This window comes from Bison bison, unplaced genomic scaffold (assembly GCF_000754665.1).
Source record: "Bison bison bison isolate TAMUID 2011002044 unplaced genomic scaffold, Bison_UMD1.0 scf7180017864471, whole genome shotgun sequence".
Taxonomy (NCBI): Eukaryota; Metazoa; Chordata; class Mammalia; order Artiodactyla; family Bovidae; genus Bison; species Bison bison.
The window spans coordinates 30,313,979-30,336,159 of NW_011495032.1; the positions used below are offsets into that span (position 1 = coordinate 30,313,979).

Consider the following 22,181-nt stretch of genomic DNA (forward strand, 5'->3'; position numbering starts at 1 on the left):
GGCCCCCCAGCCAGTTTACCAGGCCTGAACCTGGGCTCAGAACTGCGGCAAGGAAGGTCAAGGGAAGGGAAGAGAGGCTGGTCTGCAGCTCAGCGGCCTAGGAGGGTATCTTATTGTGCTAAGAGTTGCCATAAGCGCCTCAATCTTCTACCTGGGTAACAACTGGCTTCACTGCAGACCTTCCTAACAAGAGGGCGTCTCTCTCTACAGGGAAAATCCAAACAAAACAGCAGCTGTCTCTTCACTCGGGGTTAACAGTGCCTTCCATTACCTTGGAGGCCACTGCAGGAGGAAAGGGCTCTATTGCATGATCCCTTGGAGCCCATTTAAAATAAAAGCCCTGACGACTGTGGGTGTGCTTGAGACGGTGTTCTACACTTTTCTTTTGACTTTTGTCAGTGACTTTTGACAATGGCTTGGGGTACTGGTACTTCACTGTTGAAACACTGTTTCCCATGATAGAAATCCCATTTGTCTGTTTAGATGAGCTGAGCAGGGCTTGTTCACCTGTCACTGGGTTCAAGTAGTGAAGTAGGGCAGTGAGTTCTACTAGACTGAGGATTGGAAGAACAGTGCAGAGGACACAACACTCGGAGCTGTTTTTTATGCCCAGGTGTTGGCAAGGACCAGGGAAGGGAAAACAGAGAGTGGTTCCAACAACTCAGTTCAGGCCAACGAGGGCACGTTCGCTTCGTTTTGCCCCAACTCTCTACTTTTCTCACATTGTCTTAGAGGAAGAAAAGTAGTAAGACAGGAACCTCAAGCAAATAAGGGGGCGGGGGAAACTGCACTTACCTCTCTTTACTGGGGGAAGTAAAAAAAATAAAAAAGAAAATCACCTTGTATTGACTCCAGGCAGTATTAGAATCAGGAGCTGAAGATTTACTTCACAGTCTAGTTACTTCAGTCAAGAGCAGCCTGTCAGTGGAGGTGAGGAACACTGCCCCCACACAGCAACAGCAGCGTTGGCTTAACCCTAAATTAGGAGCCGAGTGTATCTTGGCTTCCTCAGATCATGCCTCTGTTTGCAGAAAATGCTCAGTTTGGCTTCACACAAGTCCTACCCTGATGCAACGATTTACGTGTGGCCCTTTCTGGCTCATGGGTAGAGACAAAGCCACAGGTTTGGAAGTCATGCCTTTTCAAGAAGGCATGGGAAGAAACTATCCAGTGTCGGTGTGCAGTGTGTACAGATGCACAGACAAAAACAGACAAAAACAGACGCTGGACCCCATGCAAGGGGACTCGCTGTAGCTTAGCAATGGTGGCCTCCGTGCAGCCAGAAGGAAGCCAGGCACAGTCCCTCAGCAGGGGTCTGAAGGACACCACTGGGTTGGCTGGAAACCACAAATCCCAAGTCCTAGCGATATTCCCTTCTTGGTGGAGGCCTAGTCTGGAAGAATCCAAAAGCGACTGCCTTCTCAGCTCATCAAATATTAAAGCTCCTAGAGAGATTACTCTTAAGCACAATGATCATGAAGACGACCATAATACCGTCCCCTGAAAAGGCAATGAGGCAAAGGGGGAAGATGGGAGTTTTATGTGGCTTTCACATACAGAGCTTTCAACTTGGAGAAAGAGCCACCCTGGAAAGAACATGACTCCCATCCCAGTTGACTGCTTTTTAAGTACTTTGCGGCCTTCCTGCTGCGGTGCAAACTGAGGTCTATTTTAGGAACCGGCTTTTTTACTGCAGGGTGAGATGCCAGCATTTCACCAGGCTTGGACTGTCCCACAATCGAGTTTCTGGCACGGTGAGGAGGGATTTCCTCAAGTGATACACCAGGGAAGGGGCCTTTCAAGAGAAAAGAGGTTCCCTGAAGTTGGCTGCCAGCCCTAGGAGATTAATGGGCCATTTTCTCCTGGGCTTTATGTACAAGATATTTAATATGGGATGAAAAATGGACCATGAGGGAAAGCAGGTATTAGCTTAGGTCTTAAGGAGGTGGTAATCCACAGATTTGCTTTCGTTTCAACAGTTTCTAAGTAGTGGAACAATAACCTACAGTGCACCAAGTAATTTGTTAGGGTCGAAAACATTAAGGGCATTCAGGTGTGCGCTAAGGTATCCTGGGTTGAAAACAGCAAATTTGAATTTTCGTGCCAGACCCAACTGCTAAGCCAGCTCTGCCCTGTCCGTTCATGTTTGGGGGTTGGTGGCTGAGTGTGTCATGTAGGCCTGCGGCTGGCACCGGCCAGGCTGTTGGGGCTCCACAAAGAGGAGGGAAATGGGCTGCTGGGGTATGCTTCCAGCTCTGGTAGCTGATGGTGATAGCACATTTATCATTTTTTTTCCCTTTTGAAAATAAGCAACAATGTGGGTGGGAAGTTCTCCTTAGAGGTTCACAGGGATTGCCACTATTCTGCTGGGCCTCGAAACAACCCTGGTAAAAGCCAAGGCCTTGGGAGCACAGACCCAGAGTATCAAGCCGACTCTCAGTGGGTCTGACCCTGGGGCCTGTGAGACAGGACAGGAAATTCTGTACATGCAGCCAACGTGCTAGAAGGGAGGAGATGGCCCTGTACTCTGGGTCTCCAATTGCAGTGTGCTAGGGATGGCCTTGCTGACAGTTGGAGTCACAGATACATTAATTACAGCGAAGGCAGAAGTAAGCTACAGTGACAGGGAGCTGGGGGCGGAGGGAGAAGGCACTTTGCCATCGGAGCACATCTGTTTTATAATAAGCAGGTCTGTAATTCTCTTGTGAAAGATCACGTTTTGCTATCTTCTCTGAGGCTGGAATATATAAATACTGTATTTCACGAAGGGGAAGAGGAAAGGGGAGATGATCAAATTTGTTTGCCTGTTTGCCAAGCGCTTGTTTGAGATTTTCCACCCTTTTTCTTTTGTGTGTAACAGTTTCTATAGAGTGGGGTGGGGCGGGGAGAGGGAGTCAACTTGTTTTTCTAAAAGTAAAAGGCACCGTAAGGCGTCTCATGAATGGGGCCCCGGCCTTTTAATAAGTTTTCATGCCTTGGCTACAGCTACTGTATAATCAGAAGATAAATGCATGAGTGGTGCTGAGCTATTAACGTTGAAATGTGTGGTCTGGGGCCAAAGGAATGGGTGTGGGTTGAGAGGTGAAATGCTCATACCCAACAGTCTGCACAGAAGTGAGTCTGAAATGTCACATCTCCAAATGAACAGAAGCATCATGAGCTGGGATTGGAGGGAGCCAGGTGTGGGAAAAGGAGCAGTGGGGTTAAATGTCCCATGGGCTGTGTGAACACTGGTTTTCTAGGTCCTGCTAGGAGTGTAGCTACTAAACCATGGAGGCTTTGAAGGCATCTGCTTAGAGGAACGGTAAGAATCTTCTCATATAACCTACTGAGAATTGCTTAAATATAAGCTTATTTTTTGATTCTAGAAAGAGTTAAGGTGGAAGGAATGGGAGCCATGCTTTCTGGTGCCAAGCTATCTGCCATTTTGGTCACCATGGCCACTGTGCTAAGAGGGTGCTGCAGAGGGAGAATACCCCCCTGCCAAGTGCCTGAGCAACTCACTCTCATTCTCATTCCTTATTAGCTTAGCACTTTGCATCTCACTTCACGGTGGCAATGATGCATGTGCGTGTATATATATATATTTAAATAATATTAGATTTAATTCCTTAATTATATTTGTCAGTTTGGTATTTTCTTCATAGTCTAAAGTTGGTACTGTGAAGTTCCAAGGTGCTCTGATTTTTCAAAACAATTAAGAAAGTATGAAAGCAGACGTGGTGACATTGACAAATGAAAGGTAGGAGTGAAAGGGCAATGAAGAACAATAAAAATAAATAAAGTGTAATGAATAGGTGGGAACTCCCCACACAGGATTCTGTGAAAAGAAAACTGCAGATCCTGTCTTGGAATGTGTGGACTCTACACCCGACCTCCTGGTCTACACACTGATGTATTTAACAATCCGAAGCAATTTCCTCCAGCCAGCACCATTAAAAAAAAAAAAAAAATCATCCTGTCACCCCTGGAACTCCTGGAAAACTGCTCTTCAGAGCCATGTTTCCAGCCTGGCAAATACGGTCATGTCTCTGGGCGGGTGTTGGGATTCGTACCAGCAAACAGATGGACAACATGTAGGTTACTGAGGTCTCTTGTCAGGAAAAAATGCTTTCTGAGATTAACTTCAGAACAATTTAGCTCCTCTAATAAATTAAGGACACACGCTTTCTGTCAGAGGGAGCCTGCACTCCTGATTTCCAAGCTGTTTAACTCAGCTTAGGGGATCCCAGCCTTTGTGAAGACACGGAGGTGGGAGCCGGGACATGGGCTCCTGGAAGGATCCAGGAGTCACTGCTGTGTTTTGAAGCTTTTCTTATGAAACTTGATGATGGGTGCTTGCCTCAGTTACCTCATCCTCTGTGAAGGCTAAAAATAAATAACACAAAAATAACTCAAAGCACTCTTCTGGAGAAAATGCTTTCTCCTATGTCTTGTGTAATAAATAGCTCCTGAGAGCCCACAATGTCTGAACTATACAGCCTTGCGTGTAAACCATGTTTGGCTTGGGGGCAAAGCAGCTGAAATTCATGGCTAAGTGTAATCCCGCTATTGGTAACCTCTTGAGCCACAAAGCTCCATGGACCTTTAAGACAATGACTTATACTGAACATACGTACAGGACGTATAGGTATGTGTGCATGTACATTTATAAATATATATATCTAGCTGAGGATGAGACATTAACTTCCCCCAGAGGGGTCTAACTGTCTAGTTTGGAAGCCACTGGGGCTGATGGATGGTTGAGAGGTCACCGCCCGGCCTTGGACTCCTGCTGAGTCAGGTGTTCTGGTAGGACAGCTCAAACATGTTGCAAGCCTCCTCCAGGCTCTCATCCATGTTCAACCTCCGCCAAAAAGACTTCTGCTTCATCTGCAGCTCTCGGCGGACACATCGCGGGCAGGGGACAGACTTCTCTTTGCATTCAGCGTGGAAAACAGCTCCACAGCTTTCACACCTGCAAGAGCCAACCACGGAGATGATGAGTAAGGTTGAAGTGAGCAGGGCAGGAGGCTGGAAGTCCAGACCTCTGCACAGCTCAGGTCACAGCCTTTTATTCCTGACCCCTCAAAGAGACGTGACTCATAGAAGTGGGTTCTTTCCTTTTCCAAAAGACTCAAAGTAAGTTGAATTTCATTTGAAAAACATGTGGGTTTTTTTTTTTTTTTTTGATTAGAACTACCTAGGGACAGGCTTATGTTTTCTGGGTGAAGGGGAGTCAGCAGTCAGTTAGCGATTTTGTGATCATGGTTACAATTGACAGAGCTCTAGAAGCTCCATGTGTTAGCTCGACTGAGAACGAAGTGGGGGTAGTGACTCTAGGGTGAAGTGACAGAAAATAAGAGTGGAGTGCCCTGCCAACTGAAAACACTCCCAACACCAGTGACAGCCCCCATGTCACAGCTGTGAAAATGTGGCTCCTCACTTCCGCTAACAAGAGCCAAGCGGTTCCCTGTCACTCCCTACCTTTATTTGACACTTTGCAAAGTGTCAAAATGGCATACTTTCAATTTCTGAATGATAGCCTGTGGTCTGTTGCTCTTTTGAGTTTTGTTTTTTTAAATTAGAAACTCCCTCAAACCTTTCTATAGCTAGCTTCATAACACACGTGGGAACAGTAAAGCATGAGAGAGTGGGGGAGAGATCTTGTTTTTTAAGAAAAACAAAAAACACACAAATGCTGTAATTTATAGAGGAGACATTCCAGGTGGATGATGTTGTTTGGCTTGGTGGAAGCCTGTAGGAGTCTAAATGGCTTGTTTTTACTGCAAAGCCTTTAATAATGAGTAACTGACAAGCTTCCCTAGTGGCTTAGATGGTAAAGATGCCTGCAATGCAGGAGACCTGGGTTCAATCCCTGGGTCAGGAAGATCCCCTGGAGGAGGGCATGGCTACCCACTCCAGTATTCTTGCCTGGAGAATTCCATGGACAGAGGAGCCTGGCAGGCTACAGTCCATGAGGTTGCAAAGAGTCAGACATGACTGAGTAACAGGTTTCTCACTTTCAACTGACTAGCACAACTATAGCTGCTCCATTGGGTGGCTTGCCAGTGAGGATTAAGTTCTCATCCTTCCTCACATGAGTGACAACCTAGGACCTCATCCCAGGAGCCCAGGGAACTGGGCCTGTGTGATTTTGCTCCACCGGCAGTGTCCATGCAGGTTCAATGATGGCTGTGAAGGAGCCAGTCCTCAGGGCTCAGCCTTATGCCTCCTACTTTTCTTTGAGTTTCAGACCTGGGTGTGAGATGGTCTTTGGAGCACCACTCCCTGGCCTGCTATTGGCTCAGGATTCAGAAAGTTTGGTCAAAGGAGGATCTTCCCACCCACTCTGGTACCCAGGAGAGAAGGCAGGGACTTAGCGGGAGAGGCACTAGTGTGTGGGGAGGGGCTGTATCTACCAGCTTAAATCTGTATCTGTATCTATCTTAAATCTGATAAATCTGTATCTATCTGTATCTACAGATTAAAAGACAGAAGCTTCACTGTACCCAGTGGTCTCTACCTCCAGCTCAGCTATCTCGTCTAAATACTGCATAGCAGTGGTTAGTAGTGCAGGCAGGGTAAGATGGCCTAATGCCAATCTATCTTCAGATCACATTCAGCCTATAGGACTGCCATGGATGGAACTGTGTGCCCCCCAAATTCCTATGCTGATGCCTCAACCTCCAATGTATCTGTATTTGGAGATGGGGTCCTCAGGAAGTAATTTAGGTTCACTGGAATCATAAAGATACGTCCTGATCTGATATGATTTGTGTCTTCATAAGAAGAGAACTAAAGAGGAACTAAAAGAGCCTCTTGATGAGGGTGAACAGTGAGAGTGAAAGAGCCAACTTAAGACTAAATATTAAAAAAAACTAAGATCATGGCATCTGGCCCCATTACTTCATGGCAAATAGAGGGGGAAATGGTGGAAGTAGTGACAGATTTCCTTTCTTTGGGTTCTAAAATCACTGTGGATGGTGACTTCAGCCATGAACTGCTTCTTGGCAGGAAAGTGATGACAAACCTAGACAGTGTGCTGAAAAGCAGAGACATCACTCTGCCAACAAAGGTCCATATAGTCAAGGCTATGGTCTTCCCAGTGGTCACTTACAGTTGTGAGAGCTAGACTGTAAAGAAGGCAGAAGGCCAAAGAATTGATGCCTTTGAACTGTTGTGCTGCAGAAGACTCCTGAAAATCCCCTGGATAGCAAGGAGATCAAACCAGTCAATCTTAATGGAAATCAACCCTAAATACTCACTGGAAGGACTGATGCTGAAGCTGAAGCTCCAGTATTTTGGTCATCTGATGCGAACAGATGACTCACTGGAAAAGTCCCTGATGCTGGGAAAGATTGAGGGCAGAGGAGAAGAGGTTGTCAGAGGATGAGATGGCTAGATGGCATCACCGATGTGATAAACATGAACTTGGGCAACTCCGGGAGATGGTGAGGGACAGGGAGGACTGGCATGCTGCAGGCCATGGGGTCACAAAGAGTCAGACATGACTGGGTGACTGAACAACAACAAGAAGGACAACAGAGAGCCCCTTCTCCTCCCCTGTCTGTACTCGGAGGAGAGGCTATGCAAGGACTGAGGCAGGAAGGCAGCCGTCTGCAAACCAGGAAGAGAGCTCTGGCCAGAAACCAAGCCCTGCTGAACCCTGACCTGGGACTTCCAGCTGCCAGCACTGTAAGAAATAAATCCAGTCTGTGGTATTCTCTATAACAGCCAAAGCTGACTAAGACAGTGACCTTGAGGAAGTTACTTCACTTCCCTGAGCTTCAATTTCCTTATCTGCTAAGTTGGGTTTCCATTAACATGTACCTCGTCTGGTGCTGTGTGGCTCAAATGAGATCACAGATGCAGCGTTTGCACAGTTCCTGGCACCTGGTTAACACTTAATAACACAGCTGAGGCGGCTTCTTCCAGTGTCAGCAGCTACTTGCTGCCTTCCTGCAAGTCTTCATTTCAGCCTGATTTCACCTATGCCACCGTGGTGACCTGAGGGCACTCTGATCAACCCCGTCATTTCAGAGAGGAAACCTGAGGTTCTAAGAGGGGTAGTAGTTGTCTCACGAGGACACAGCGAGTGAAAGCCAGAGCAGAGACTAGAACCCAGGACTCCCGGCAGCCCAGCCAAGGCTTGTACCCGAGGGCTGCTTATCTAAGTGAGAGCAGTGTGTGATCACAGAAGGACATGTGGGGCTTCAAGTTAGAATCCTTGGGTCCAAATCTCTAATCTTTCTTTGAGTGACCTTGGGCATGGAATTTATATTCTTGGTACTCACAATGACTTCCTTCCTAGTCAGTGGGGTTCTCAGACGAAAACGGGTGGATGTATGTGGAAGGGCCGGTCAAATGGAAAGTGGTTCGAGGAGCAAGCAAGGGGGTACACCAGCTCCCATGGTGACACTGGCACCTGCCTTCTTGCCTGGAGCTGCCAGGTTGCCATGGTGAGGTCATCATTATCATCTCTCTGGCCTCAACTCCTCCCTCCTTCCCAGGAAGAGTGCAGGTGGGGAATGAAGGGCAAATGCAGGTGTCCTTGGGCCTCTCTTGTCTGGCCGGCTCCTCCCCGGTGGCCTTGTCCTCAGTGGGTCACACCTCTGTAACCTCCTACTACTAAAGGGAGATGAATGATAACTTTAATAAATTTCCTCCTTCCTGCCTCCTCGATCCTGCTGAGTTAGTCAGTGACTTACACACCTAGGGATGTTACCCTAGGGAATGACTGATAAGGAGACAACCGCTGGTTTCCTTCAGTACCACTCCCTGTCTCTGCTGATACCCCTCTCCCACCCCACTGTGAGTGGAGAGGTTGAGTCTTATCAGATACTTCTGGTGCAACAAACACCCATGGGGTGATGGAGGGACACCTGCTCTTTCTAGCCAAAGGTCACTAACTGGAAAATAAAAAAAGTGTAAGATAAAAAAATGAATGATTTCAAAATAGAACCAAGTCCTATTTTTTTTTAACAATCTGTAACCCAGCAGGCATCTTTTGACCTGTATAAGTGGATAGACTTATCAATGACGTTCCCAAATTCAGAGATTGTACTGTTAAATTCCCCCTCCCCACCCCCCGCCCCGATCCTCCCTTTACAGAAAAGGAACAAGGGCAGGAGAAGGAAGGAGGAAGAGAGACTCTCACATAAGAGTTATGAGCTCTGCAGTAAAAATGTAGTATGCAGTGTTTACTTACATTAAATGTAATGTTTATTTACATTAAAAATGCAATATATAGGTATTAATTATAGGTATTCTTTGAGAATAGGACTTTACTAAAAAGAACCTTTCACGCTAAAAAGATTCACTGACCCCTTAGTTTTTACTGAATTTCTTAACTGTATTAAAAATACAAAATACAGTTAAACTAACTTTTAAGGAACATGTCTTTTATATAAGGCATAGCTACCAATGTATTTGTCTGGGCAGAAAATTGCTACAGATAATGAAAGAGCAGCGTCCCTTTGGCATTCCTCAGTGATACATCAAATGAAAGCCAGCACCTTCATTTCTGAGTCATCCAGTCCAGCAGTCAGCAGTGTTCTGGATTCTGCTGTGGCCCCTGGAGAACAAAGACCGTGTAGCCTCCCTTTGCAGTGTCGTGTTATGGAGGATTTGACTGCATAGACATATACTTGCTATAACCAGGGCCATGCAATAGATTTTCCTATTTTTTCTTGAAAGCATTCACTGCTTCACCTAATCCAGGGATCTCACCTTGGCGCTAGTGATGCTTGGGACTTACGGTTCTTGTTGTGTTATTCCGAGCACTGTGGGCTTCCCAGGTGGCGCTAGTGGTAAAGAATCTGTCTGCCAATTTAGGAGACGCAAGAGACATGGATTCGAACCCTGGGTTGAAAGATCCCCTGGAGGAGCAAATGGCAATCCGCTCCAGTATTTTTGCCTGGGAAATCCCACGGACAGAGGAGCTTGGTGGGCTACAGTCCACAGGGTCGCAAAGAGCTGGACACGACTGAGCAGACACCACCACCACCTTCTGAGCACTACAGTATGTTTAGTGTTATCTCTGGACTCTGCCCACCGGATGCTAGTGGCAAACCCTGCTCTTCCCGTCAATGCCTCCAGGCACTGCCAAATGTCCCTGGGGTGGGGTGGAGGGTAGGCAGTGGGAGGAAACCTTGTGGGTTGAGAACCATTGACTCAACCTGTCTGGATAAGGTATCATAGAGAGGGTACCCACAGAGTACATAAACAGCACCCTCTCCAGGTAGAATGTGCAAGAATTTCCTGTGGGCTTACAGTGGCAACCCACTCCAGTACTCCTGCCTGGAGAATCCCATGGAGCCTGGCAGGCTACAGTCCATGAGGACACGGCTGAGTGACTTCACTTTCACTTTACAATCAAATTAACCAATAAGGTCCAGTGTAGTGTGTTTATTCACATCATTTTCACAAATATATATTTTAATAATCATTTGATTAAAATAGCTGAAACTCACTTAGCATTAACCATCCTATGGTTTCTAAAATTGGTTTAGGCCATCATTTAAGAAGTCCATACCCATGGCACAATTCTGTGTATTGACTGTGCTGTGCTGTGCTCCGTCACTCACAGTCGTGTCCAACTCTTTGCAACCCCCTGGACTGTGGCCCACCAAGCTCCTCTGTCCATGGTGATTCTCTAGGCAAGAATACTGGAGTGGGTAGCCTATCCCTTTTCCAGGGGAACTTCCCAACCCAGGAATTGAACTGGGGTCTCCTGTGTTGCAGGCAGATTCTTTACCAGCTGAGCTATCAGGGAAGTCCATGCATTGACTAGCAACCCTCAACTTTCTATCAGCTCACTTTGATTTTTCCATTCTCCCCAAAGGCCATCTTGGTGACTGACCCTGCACCACATTTATCCCCTCTTTGGCCAAGAACTTCCAAGGTATTTCTCTGTGGTGTTCCTTCCTTCTTTGAGCCCTATCTAAGCCATCTAGAGAACCAAAACTAAATACTTTTCTATTTGCCCCATAAAATAAATCTCTTTTACCTAATTGTGAAGCAGTTCAGTTTCAGTGACTTCTGCAATGGAAAGGAGACCAGTAAAATATCAGTGAGGCCACTTACTGCAGAAGGGAGAGCACAGTGAGAGAGAGTAATCCTGAAATCCTGTCCCTAGTATCACTGGGATCTTGGAGAACTTACTTCATCTCAGAACCTCACTTTCCCCAGAAGGCTATGAGAAAGCTGGATTAGATGGTATTTAAGGTTCCTTAAAATCCACTCCAGTGTTCCTGCCTGGAGAATCCCATGGACAGAGAAGCCTGGTAGGCTGCAGTCCATGGGGTCGCACAGAGTCGGACATGACTGAAGCGACTTAGCAGCAGCAAGGTTCCTTACAACCTGCAGATTTTGTGCAGGGGAAAAAGAGCTACTCTGGGTTTTATCTTCTTCTTTCCAAACTTCCATGGCCCCAAGTCTGTGGATGAATGAGTGGGAATGTAGTCCTGCTGGTCCCTTCTCAGAAAAATCTCAAGCTGACAAGCTGGGAATGAATGAGCCTTAACATGAGATGAGCCTTAAAGTGAAGAGTGAGATTTTAAATGTTATTTGCATTCATTAGTCAAGTGATGAAATAGCTGATATGTGCTAGTACATACAGCTCTGATCATCAGGAATTTGGCCAAAAGAGTTGACCCTGCCCCTTCAAATAAAATTTCAACTAAACATTAAGGACTTCTCTCTAAGTTTTCTCTCAATCTTCATCAGCATCCCTTTTCCCCAAGAAAAATCCCCAGAATTGTTAAATGTTGCGGGGTTTTTATTTTGTGGGGGTGAGGACTGGCTAGAGGCAGGAGTCATTCACCAGCCTGCATAGAAGTACTTACTTTTGTGTTTTAAACACTGGGACAGCCACACTGGAGAGGACTGTGTGCCGGTCAGTACAGTGTATGCCAGAGGATGTATGAGGACAAAGGAGTAACTCAAGGTTCGAGTCTGCGGAAGCCCTAGGGGTCAATACCATTAATGACTGGTGCACCCCGCGCAAATTGGTCCCCTTCCTTGGAATGGGGCAGAGGATTATCTCCACCAGCTAGAGGAAACAGAAATCTCATTCTATGTCTTAATAAAGGCATCATCAAACGAGACTCTATTGTTGTTCAGTCGCTAAGTTGTGTCTGACTCTTTCCAAGCCCATGGACTGCAGAGGCTCCTTTGTCCTTCACTATCTCCTGGTCACTCAAAGTCATGTCCACTGAGTCGGTGATCCTATCTAACCATCTCATCCTTAGCTGCCCCCTTCTCCTTTTGCCTTCAATCTTTCCCAGAATCAGGGTTTTTTCCAATGAGTCAGCTCTCCACATCAAGAGGCTCAAGTTTGGAGCTTCAGCTTCAGCATCAGTCCTGATGAATATTCAGGGTTGATTTCTTATAAACAGCCCTAAAACTTGGCTTACTGACCTACAGCAAATGAAAGAGAGGTCCAGAACCTAGAAATTGAGTAGTCAATTGCCAAGAGATTGGACAGACAGGATGTTCTTATTACAAGCTATCAAATTCAAGAAAACCCACCTGTGACAAAACTAACAGAACTAAATATGTGCAGGGGAAAAGGCTTGCTTCTCGAATACTATGGCAAAGAAGCAAGAATTTCTGGCTGCTGAGAGTTTCCTGTTCTGGAATGCTGATGATGTGAAACCAATTAGAGACAGGCTGATGATGGCTTTGTCTGTGCCCTTCCAGCTTCTAGCTGCACACAGGGAGGTCACAGGAAGCCGCTAGAGGCCTCTGCCCCAGGTTGAGGTCACCGAGATGCTTCTACTCTGTGCATGTTGGGTTCCTCCCTGGCTGCATTTTTATTTTTGGCTCAGGCAATGACCTCAGATATTTCACTAGGATTGAAATTCAGGCTTAGCTTGGTTGGATCTCTGACAAGGGAAAGACAGGCCCACAGAGCAGGGTGAGCTCTGGCTGATTTCCACTCAGTGGAGCCCACGACGAAAAGGGTGGGGCACAGAGTAAGTGCACATTATCAGGCATGTGTGTGCGGTTTGGGGTATGGCTGCTATGTAAGACGCCTCACAGGGTCACTAGTTATTATCGGTTTTTCTCAGAAACCAAGATGATTATTCAAATCTCTTAGCTAAGGGAGGTAGTTATTGGGGCCTGGTTATTTTCATGTTTGGGGTTGGTGTTTCCTTCTGTTCTTGAGTCAGTAAATGGATATCAGCAAACAATTTATAATTTGCTTAAATAGGAAACCAGCCAATATCATATATAGCATGTCTGTCTGTGTGTGTATGTGTGCTATGCATGTACTTATATAGCTATATATACATGCTGTTTAGAAGAACACACAGAATATGTTACTAAACATTCAAAGGTAAAATGAATTAAATATGATTTAACTAGATGATACAATCTAATAGATTCATTCTTTTGAATGAATGAATGAGCAAGCCTTGTGCTGGGATAACCAGAAATCCATTCCCCAGGTACCCCTCGGTTCTCGACCCGACCCCCGCCCCCCAAGCAGGTGGGAGGGGGGAGGGAGACAACAAAGGGTCTGGCTCCTTGGAGAGTGGGGGCAGGGATGAACTGCATCTGGGTCCATCACATTTAGGGTTGATAACTGTGATTTTTTTTTTTTTCGGGGGGGGGGTAGGGAGGTGGGTAGTGAAAAGGTATCCCCTATAGTTTGATTGGAGTTCTATGAGACTAGAAAAGATCAAAGATCCAGTGCCTTTGGCTAAATGTCAGGCAGATTTAGGCAGTTATGTGCTAATTTGTAAAGCTATCCCAGTAGTTCTGAATTGTAAAATGCACAAATTAGATATTTAAATCAGACAACACCTATATGACCCTTTGCCCCTATTTTTACATAAATTATCCTTAAAATAGCTCTCCTAGTTGTATTCCCTTTTTAAATAAGCCAGTCAGTAAATAGATAAACATGAAATGAAATAATAAAATAAACTGGTGGCTTCTCTGGTTCCAGAACTAGTAAATGGTGGGTCAACTTTGGCAGTGATTTCTGTTTTCTGACTTAATTCTAGCCCTCTCTCCACGTACTAGCCACATGGCCCTTAAGTCACTTAGTATATCCCCAAATACCTGCTAAGACTCAAATCTGGGAAGAACAATTGGTATGCCCTGAAATGATCTTTGTATTTACCTTTTAATCCCTGAAGTTAATTAAGGCAGGTTTTCCCCCTGATTACAGCCCACAAAGCATTTGGCTTTCACAGGTCTTGCACTTTTAGTTTGTAAACCCAAGCTCAGCTAATACCTTTGACAAGAGCTTTACTGAAAATCTTGGCTTTGAAAATAGAATGTAAACAAGGGTTAATTAATTCATTTGCTAATTTTGCTACCCTACTGGGGACAGTAACTCACCATTATCTTTAGCGCTAATGCTTAATAAATGCTTCTTGCTAATTTGCAGGTGGTGACAGGACTTCTCGGTAATACTCCACGTATGTAAAATCATAATAGATTTGACCTGAATGAAATATCTTTTTGGAGATAGGGAAAAACTGGAATTTCTGACACTTCTAAGTTTTTGTTTTTTTTTTTAAATGGTTCACCTGGCAGTTAATATCATTCTCAACAGACAAATGTCCATTACTTCAGGAAAATCTTGTTTTAATATTAGAAAAAGTAAACTGAAGGAGGATTTTAAAATTTTCTACAATTTTTGTGAACAGCTAGGATATATCACGATTGAAGCCATTAAAAAACCATAAATAAAAGCAATGGCTTTCTGTGAAAACCTCTAAAGTAGTTCAAAATATCTAAGAGTCCAAGAGATGTTTAGAAATATCTTGCTACATCTAAGATAAAGACAGTAAATATAAGAATAGTATTAGGCTAATGCAGATTTAAAAAAATATATACAAAATTATCTTATGTATATGGACTGCTGTTTAATTTACCAGCCTACCTTTAAAATGTAAAACTGAAAAATTTAACTGTCAAGGTTTGAAGTAAAACCTCTTTAAAAGAAACAATAATTTATAAAGATAGATACCAAGATTCTGATGGGATTTACTAGTATTTAACATACTACATTTCAGTTCCTCAAGACACTTGATGGAACACACATAAAAGAAACTGTCAAGCATGGGTACATTAGAAAAATGCAAAAAAGTTCAGAAGGTAAATCTAGTTTAAACAGTATGACTAGTTGCTTAGGAATAAGTTAAATGATGTAAATTTAAAAGGAGAAAGGCATTCAAATAAAAGACCCAAAGTGTTTTGTCATTACTTATTTCCCTATTTGTCTCTTCTCATCAATACAATTTTCTACAATACAGTATTACTTTATTTTCGAATACTCAATGTGTTCTAGGCCAATGGTTCTCAAAGTGTGGTCCCTGGACTAGCCAAACCAGCATCACCAGAGAATTTGTTAGATATGCAAATTATTGGGTTCTACGCCAGACTTACTGAACTGTAAACTACAGGGTGGGGCTTGTCACTCTATTTTAACCAGCCCTCCAGAGAATTCTGATGAATAAAAAAGTTCAAAAACAACTGCTCTAGGCCAGTCATTTCCAAAGGCAGTTGCTCTAGTTGATATATTAGACAAAGCTATTCTATGTATTCTTGGGGTTCCCTGGTGGCTCAGATGATAAAGAATCCGCCTGCAGTTTGGGAGACCTGGGGTTTGAACCCTGGGTCAGGAAGATACCCTGGAGAAGGAAACAGCTACCCACTCCAGTATTCTGGCCTAGAGAACTTCACGGACAAGAAGCCTAGCAGGCTACAGTCCATGGAGTCACAAAGAGTTGGACATGACTGAGTGACTTTCACTTTTCATTCTAAATACTTAGAACAAAAATATGGACTTAGCAAAATGAAATAGGAAGTGAGGTTAATTACTGTTTTTACATAGGACTTTACATTTCATGTCTATTAATATTTTCCTATGGCTGATAAGTAAGCATCTCATTTTATTTTGTTTTTATCACAAAATGGAGTTGTTCTTATATTTATTGTCCATTTGCATATTTTTTCTGTATATTGGTTTGTGTCCTTTGCATTTTCTAATGACTTTTATAAATTTCTTTTTTTTATATTCAGGAAATTAATGCTTTGTCACATGTGTGGTAATATCTCTCCAAGTTTCCTGTTTACATTTGCCTTTATCTGTAAAATTTTAGGCATTTAACTTTTAAAAAACGTATTTAAAAGCATTTTGCTTTCATGGCTTCTGGGTTTGTGTCAAGTTTAAAGAGAACTTCCCCATTTTAACATGATAAAAATATTCACCCTTCTTTTCTTCTAGTACTTTATGGGTTTTTGTTTTGTTTGTTTTATACATTAACATATTTGATCCATTTGGAATTTATCTTGACATAAGGACTATGGTAAAATCCAACATTATTTTTCTTTCTCCAATGGTTATCTGGTTCTCAGTTCCTTTTATGGAATGATCCATTTTTGTGTTACTAATTTGCTGTGCTACCTTTATTGTGCATTAAATTTCCTTATAACTTGGATTTATCTCCATGCTTTCTGAAATCCTATTCCACTGATTTATTTTCCTACGCCAACACTATACTGTTTTATTTTTTAATTTTATTTTAAAAAATATTTTAATTTATTTTTTGGTTGTGCTTGGTCTTGGTTGTGGCACTCGAGATTTTCAGTCTTTGTCACAGCATGTGAGATTTTTAGTTGCAGTATGCAAACTCTTAGTTGCAGCATCTTGGGATCTAGTTCCCTGACCAGGGATCAAACCAGGGCCCCCTGCACTGGGAGCGAAGAATCTTAGCCACTGGACCACCAGGGAAGTCCAAACAGTATACTGTTTTATAATACATTCGGATATCTGGTAAAAAACAGTCTCCCTTCAAGTAAACAACTTTAGAATTAATCTAAAGAGTTATAATTAACATAACTAATTAATTATAATTAATATAATCTAAAGAGTTAATCAATCTAAAGAGGGCTTCCCTCGTAGCTCCGTTGGTAAAGAATCTGCCTGCAATGCAGGAGACCTGGGTTCAATCCCTGGGACGGGAAGATCCCCTGGAGAAGGATGTGGCAGCCCACTCCAGTATTCTTGCCTGGAGAATACCATGGACAGAGCAGCCTGGCAGGCTACAATCCATGGGGTTGCAAGAGTTGGACACGACTTAGCGACTAAACCACCACCACTCCCCAAAGACTTATAAGATTCTATCTTGACTCTATTAAGTTCAATGCTGTTCATCTTTATGTTTTTTTTAAATGAAAAACTGTGAAGAAGGCTGAACACCGAAGAATTGATGCTTTTGAACTGTGGTGTTGGAGACTCTTGAGAGTCCCTTGGACTGCAAGGAGATCCAACCAGTCCATTCTGAAGGAGATCAGCCCTGGGATTTCTTTGGAAGGAATGATGCTAAAGCTGAAACTCCAGAATTTTGGCCACCTCATGCGAAGAGTTGACTCATTGGAAAAGACTCTGATGCTGGGAGGGATTGGGGGCAGGAGAAGAAGGGGACGACAGAGGATGAGATGGCTGGATGGCATCACAGACTCGATGGACATGAGTCTGAGTGAACTCCGGGAGTTGGTGATGGACAGAGAGGCCTGGCATGCTGCAATTCATGGGGTCGTAAAGAGTCGGACACAACAGCAACTGAACTGAACTGAAATGAAAAAAGTTGAAATATATATCATCAACCAATTAAATGTATATTATAATTTTATTTGTTGTTGTTGCTGCTGCTGCTAAGTCGCTTCAGTCGTGTCCGACTCTGTGTGACCCCATGGACGGCCTCCCACCAGGCTCCACCGTCCCTGGGATTCTCCAGGCAAGAACACTGGAGAGGGTTGCCATTTCCTTCTCCAATGCATGGAAGTGAAAAGTGAAAGTGAAGTCGCTCAGTGTTGTCCGACTCCTAGCGACCCCATGGACTGCAGCCCACCAGGCTCCTCCGTCCATGGGGTTTTCCAGCAAGAGTACTGGAGTGGGGTGCCATTGCCTTCTCAGTTTTATTTAAAAAGAGATGCAGCAGTATAAACATATCAGGTAATCAAGGACCAATTCTGACTTTTTTTTCAGTCTTTAGATATTTGACATTTTGAACATCTCAGTTATTTATTTATTTTTATCTTTATACAGTGACAAAAGTATTAACTTTTGGTGGGTTAAACTAATAGACTGTGTACATGTTTATTAGATTAGAAAACATGGTTTAACTATTCAATAATGTATAAGGTTTTAGCCTAGTGTGCTTGAACCAAACGTGTTGAAAAAATAATCTAATAATGCGTAAAACATTGAATGAGAGAAAAATGCATGAAAAACATGCTTTTTTTTTTTTAGCAGCTCCTTTCATTCAGTGAGAACATTATTTGAAAATTTCACTTCCACTCTGCATATTAGTAAAAGCTGGATGGGGATGGAACCCAGGTCTCCCACATTGCAAGCAGATTCTTAACCATCTGAGCCACCCAGGGAAGCCCAAGAACACTGGAGTGGGTTGCCATTCCCTTCTCCAGGGGAGCTTCCGAACCCAGGAATCAAACTGGGGTCTCCTGCATTGCAGGTGGATACTTTACCAGCTGAGGTACCAGGGTAGCCCCTGAAACTGATAACATAGCAATAAAAAAGTGTTATGAATAGTTATACTATGTACACAAGTAATAAGCAGACACATTATTGCAGGAAGTCACTGCAAGTTGTATTTCTTTTAACCCTGTGAATATTCACTCATAAGACACGACTAGGGTGGAGAAGGCTAGAGGGTTGTGTATCAGCAAAGGAAACTCTCAAGGGGAGCAATGTGGTCATTCACTGGGAGAAGCCAGTGTGTGCCTTTCGCTTAGGTCTGGTTAACAATGTGCTTGCTAACTAATAACTAAGCCTTTCAGTGTCTCTGGGAGGTGACTTGGGCAAGCCCTCTAGACCCCTCAGTGAGAAAAACTTAAGCAGGAAACTTTTGTGGGGTTAGGTGGGGAAAAGGGTTAAGAACTGCTCTTATGTACTTCTAAGCATTAGGGTTTGCCCGATTAGATCTGTCTTTTTCATTTTTTTAAATTTATTTATTTTTTGGCTGTGCTGTGCAGCTTGTGAGATCTTAGTTCCCTGACCAGGGATTGAGCCTGAGCCCCGACACTGGAAGCAAAGAGTTTTAACCACTGGACCACCAGGGAAGTCCCAGGTCTCTCTCTTCTAAATAGTGGACCTTACATAACTCTCAGGAAAGAGGAGGAAGGCAAAAGTCACCTTTCATGCTTGCTGCTTTGACATTCACATCACTTGTGTCCCTTAGCCCCTGGGCTGGTGCCTCTTTCTGACTGCATGAAAATCATGCCAACCCTTAGGTTAAATCAGGCTTCACTCTTCTACCCGAATGTCATCCTACCCAACTCCACCCCTTCTCTTCCCAGGGAAATTCTGCTTGTTTCTTCATTTCCATTTCTGAAGTTTTTCTTCCCAATCACGGATATAAGCTGCTTTCCTACCTAAGTCTTTTAATTTAAAATTTCTTTCTCTCCACCACCTTCTAGAAAAAGAATGTGTCAACTCCCCTCTTAAAGAAGAGCTTTAAGATACTTCAACTTCCCCATGTTCAACCCTAACTAGATCTTTTAGCTTAAGTTACCTTACTTCAAATCAGTGGCTTCCAATGTTTCCAGTGCAGTCTTTAAACCAGTCACTGATTCATTATTTGCAAGTCAGTCTACTATGTTACTGGTTTTATAAAAGGCATTTCCGTTTTTCACATGAATTATTTTTTAAAAAATATTTACTTGGCTGTTTTGGCTCATGGGATCTTTGTACGTTGTGTCACGTGGGATCTCTTGCACATGGACTCTAGTTGTGGTGCACAGGCTTAGTTCCCTGACCAGAGATCGAACGGGCATCCCCTGCACTGCAAGCCGGATTCTTAACCACTGGACTACCAGGGAAGTCTCATGAATCACTTCTTTTAATACTCTCTTTCCCTGTTCTCTCATCAAAAAAGTTCTTCCCATTAATTTTGGTGAGAGCACGTACCCCTACCCCCATCCATCAACTAGCTAGCTAAGGATACATAGTAAGTAGTCTTTTACCCTCACCCTCCTAGGATGCTTTGTGCCTCCCTCAAACTTCAGGCAAGTGCTGATAACACAGTGAGACAGAAAGAATACTGTACTGTTTGACAGCTTGAATCTCCAACTACCTATGGGAATGGTATTGTAGGGGATGCTGGCATCCATGGATGGTGGAGTGGAATGGGGAAGGGGAGTGTGTTGCAGGGTGTGGGGGCGATGTGTAAATGATTGCTAAGCTCCCCAAGTTCTATGCTCTGATACAATTCAGTCTAAAGAGCAACTTTTGTACAGAGTGCAAAGGTCTATGAACTGTGCCTTTAACTGTTTTATGTACTATGAGAGAATCAGGAACCAAGCAGATGATTATTAATGGTAGCTATAGGTGGCATAGGCAGATGTTTCCTGATGCAGCACTGAGTGGTTTAATATTCAAAATACTGAAAGGATTTCATAAAGATATAATAATGCTCATTAGATGCTGAAATAAGAACAAGAAAACAACTTTAACAGGATACTATTTGTACTTCTACAGTTGGATGAAAAAAGTCTCAAACCATCATGAACATATACTGACAAAACCAAGACACTACTGTACCTCTTGTAATTCTAAAGTATAAAAACAGTTCATTTCAAAACATATTGCTCAGTCTGAAAAGTCAACATTTTTTATATGGAAAGGTAAATACTCTTTCTCTTCTCCATTGTGTATTCAGGTTACTTATTTACAGTCCCACAGAGAAGGAAAAAGCACACACTAAGAAGTGACCTAAAAGATGTTTTGAAAATTAAGTTACCTGGGTAGCTTAGCAAAGCTCAAGTTTTTGACAGTGAAGTCTCCATTGGGCCAATAAAACACATCTGCCCCTAATATATAATTGAATGTTAGCAATCACTTGATAAAAGTCAGATATCTTGGCAATGTCTACATTTAAGCAGGCAAATTCCCTGAAATGAGCTTAAAAGCTGTTTAAAATAAGATAGGTAAGTACGGGTTTGAAAAACCAAAGTAAAATAAACCATTCATTCATAAATTATTCATTGAGCATTGATATTAAGAAGAGATGACAAGAATACACAGAAGAACTGTACAAAAAAGATCTTCACGACCCACATAATCACGATGGTGTGATCACTCACCTAGAGCCAGACATCCTGGAGTGTGAAGTCAAGTGGGCCTTAGAAAGCATCACTACGAACAAAGCTAGTGGAGGTGATGGAATTCCAGTTCAGCTATTCCAAATCCTAAAAGATGATGCTGTGAAAGTGCTGCACTCAATATGCCAGCAAATGTGGAAAACTCAGCAGTGGCCACAGGACTGGAAAAGGTCAGTTTTCATTCCAATCCCAAAGAAGGGCAATGCCAAAGAATGCTCAAACTACTGCACAATTGCACTCATCTCACACGCTACTAAAGTAATGCTCAAAATTCTCCAAGCCAGACTTCAGCAATATGTGAACCGTGAACTTCCTAATGTTCAAGCTGGTTTTAGAAAAGGCAGAGGAACCAGAGGTCAAATTGCCAACATCCGCTGGATCATAGAAAAAGCAAGAGAGTTCCAGAAAAACATCTGTTTCTGCTTTATTGACTATGCCAAAGCCTTTGACTGTGTGGATCACAATAAACTGTGGAAAATTCTGAAAGAGATGGGACTACCAGACCACCTGATCTGCCTCTTGAGAAATTTGTATGCAGGTCAGGAAGCAACAGTTAGAACTGGACATGGAACAACAGACTGGTTCCAAATAGGGAAAGGAGTACATCAAGGCTATATATTGTCACCCTGCTTATTTAACTTATATGCAGAGTACATCATGAGAAACGCTGGACTGGAAGAAACACAAACTGGAATCAAGGTTGCTGGGAGAAATATCAATAACCTCAGATATGCAGATGACACCACCCTTATGGCAGAAAGTGAAGAGGAACTCAAAAGCCTCTTGATGAAAGTGAAAGTGGAGAGTGAAAAAGTTGGCTTAAAGCTCAACATTCAGAAAATGAAGATCATGGCATCTGGTCCCACCACTTCATGGGAAATAGATGGGGAAACAGTGGAAACAGTGTCAGACTTTATTTTTCTGGGCTCCAAAATCACTATAGATGGTGACTGCAGCCATGAAATTAAAAGATGCTTACTCCTTGGAAGGAAAGTTATGACCAACCTAGATAGCATATTCAAAAGCAGAGACGTTACTTTGCCAACAAAGGT

At 43.3% G+C, this 22,181-nt stretch overlaps 1 protein-coding gene across 2 annotated transcripts in view; it reads right to left on the bottom strand.

Moving 5' to 3' along the window:
* Positions 1-10: 10 nt before the first annotated feature.
* The window catches only part of PLEKHM3 (pleckstrin homology domain containing, family M, member 3), a 224,568-nt gene continuing 202,397 nt past the window's right edge, over positions 11-22,181 (bottom strand). For both annotated transcript variants that reach the window (XM_010861065.1, XM_010861067.1), the window contains exon 8: positions 11-4,957. In XM_010861065.1, coding sequence (XP_010859367.1) covers positions 4,780-4,957 — 178 coding nt within the window. In that variant the 3' untranslated portion in view covers positions 11-4,779. The remainder of the gene's footprint in view (positions 4,958-22,181) is intronic.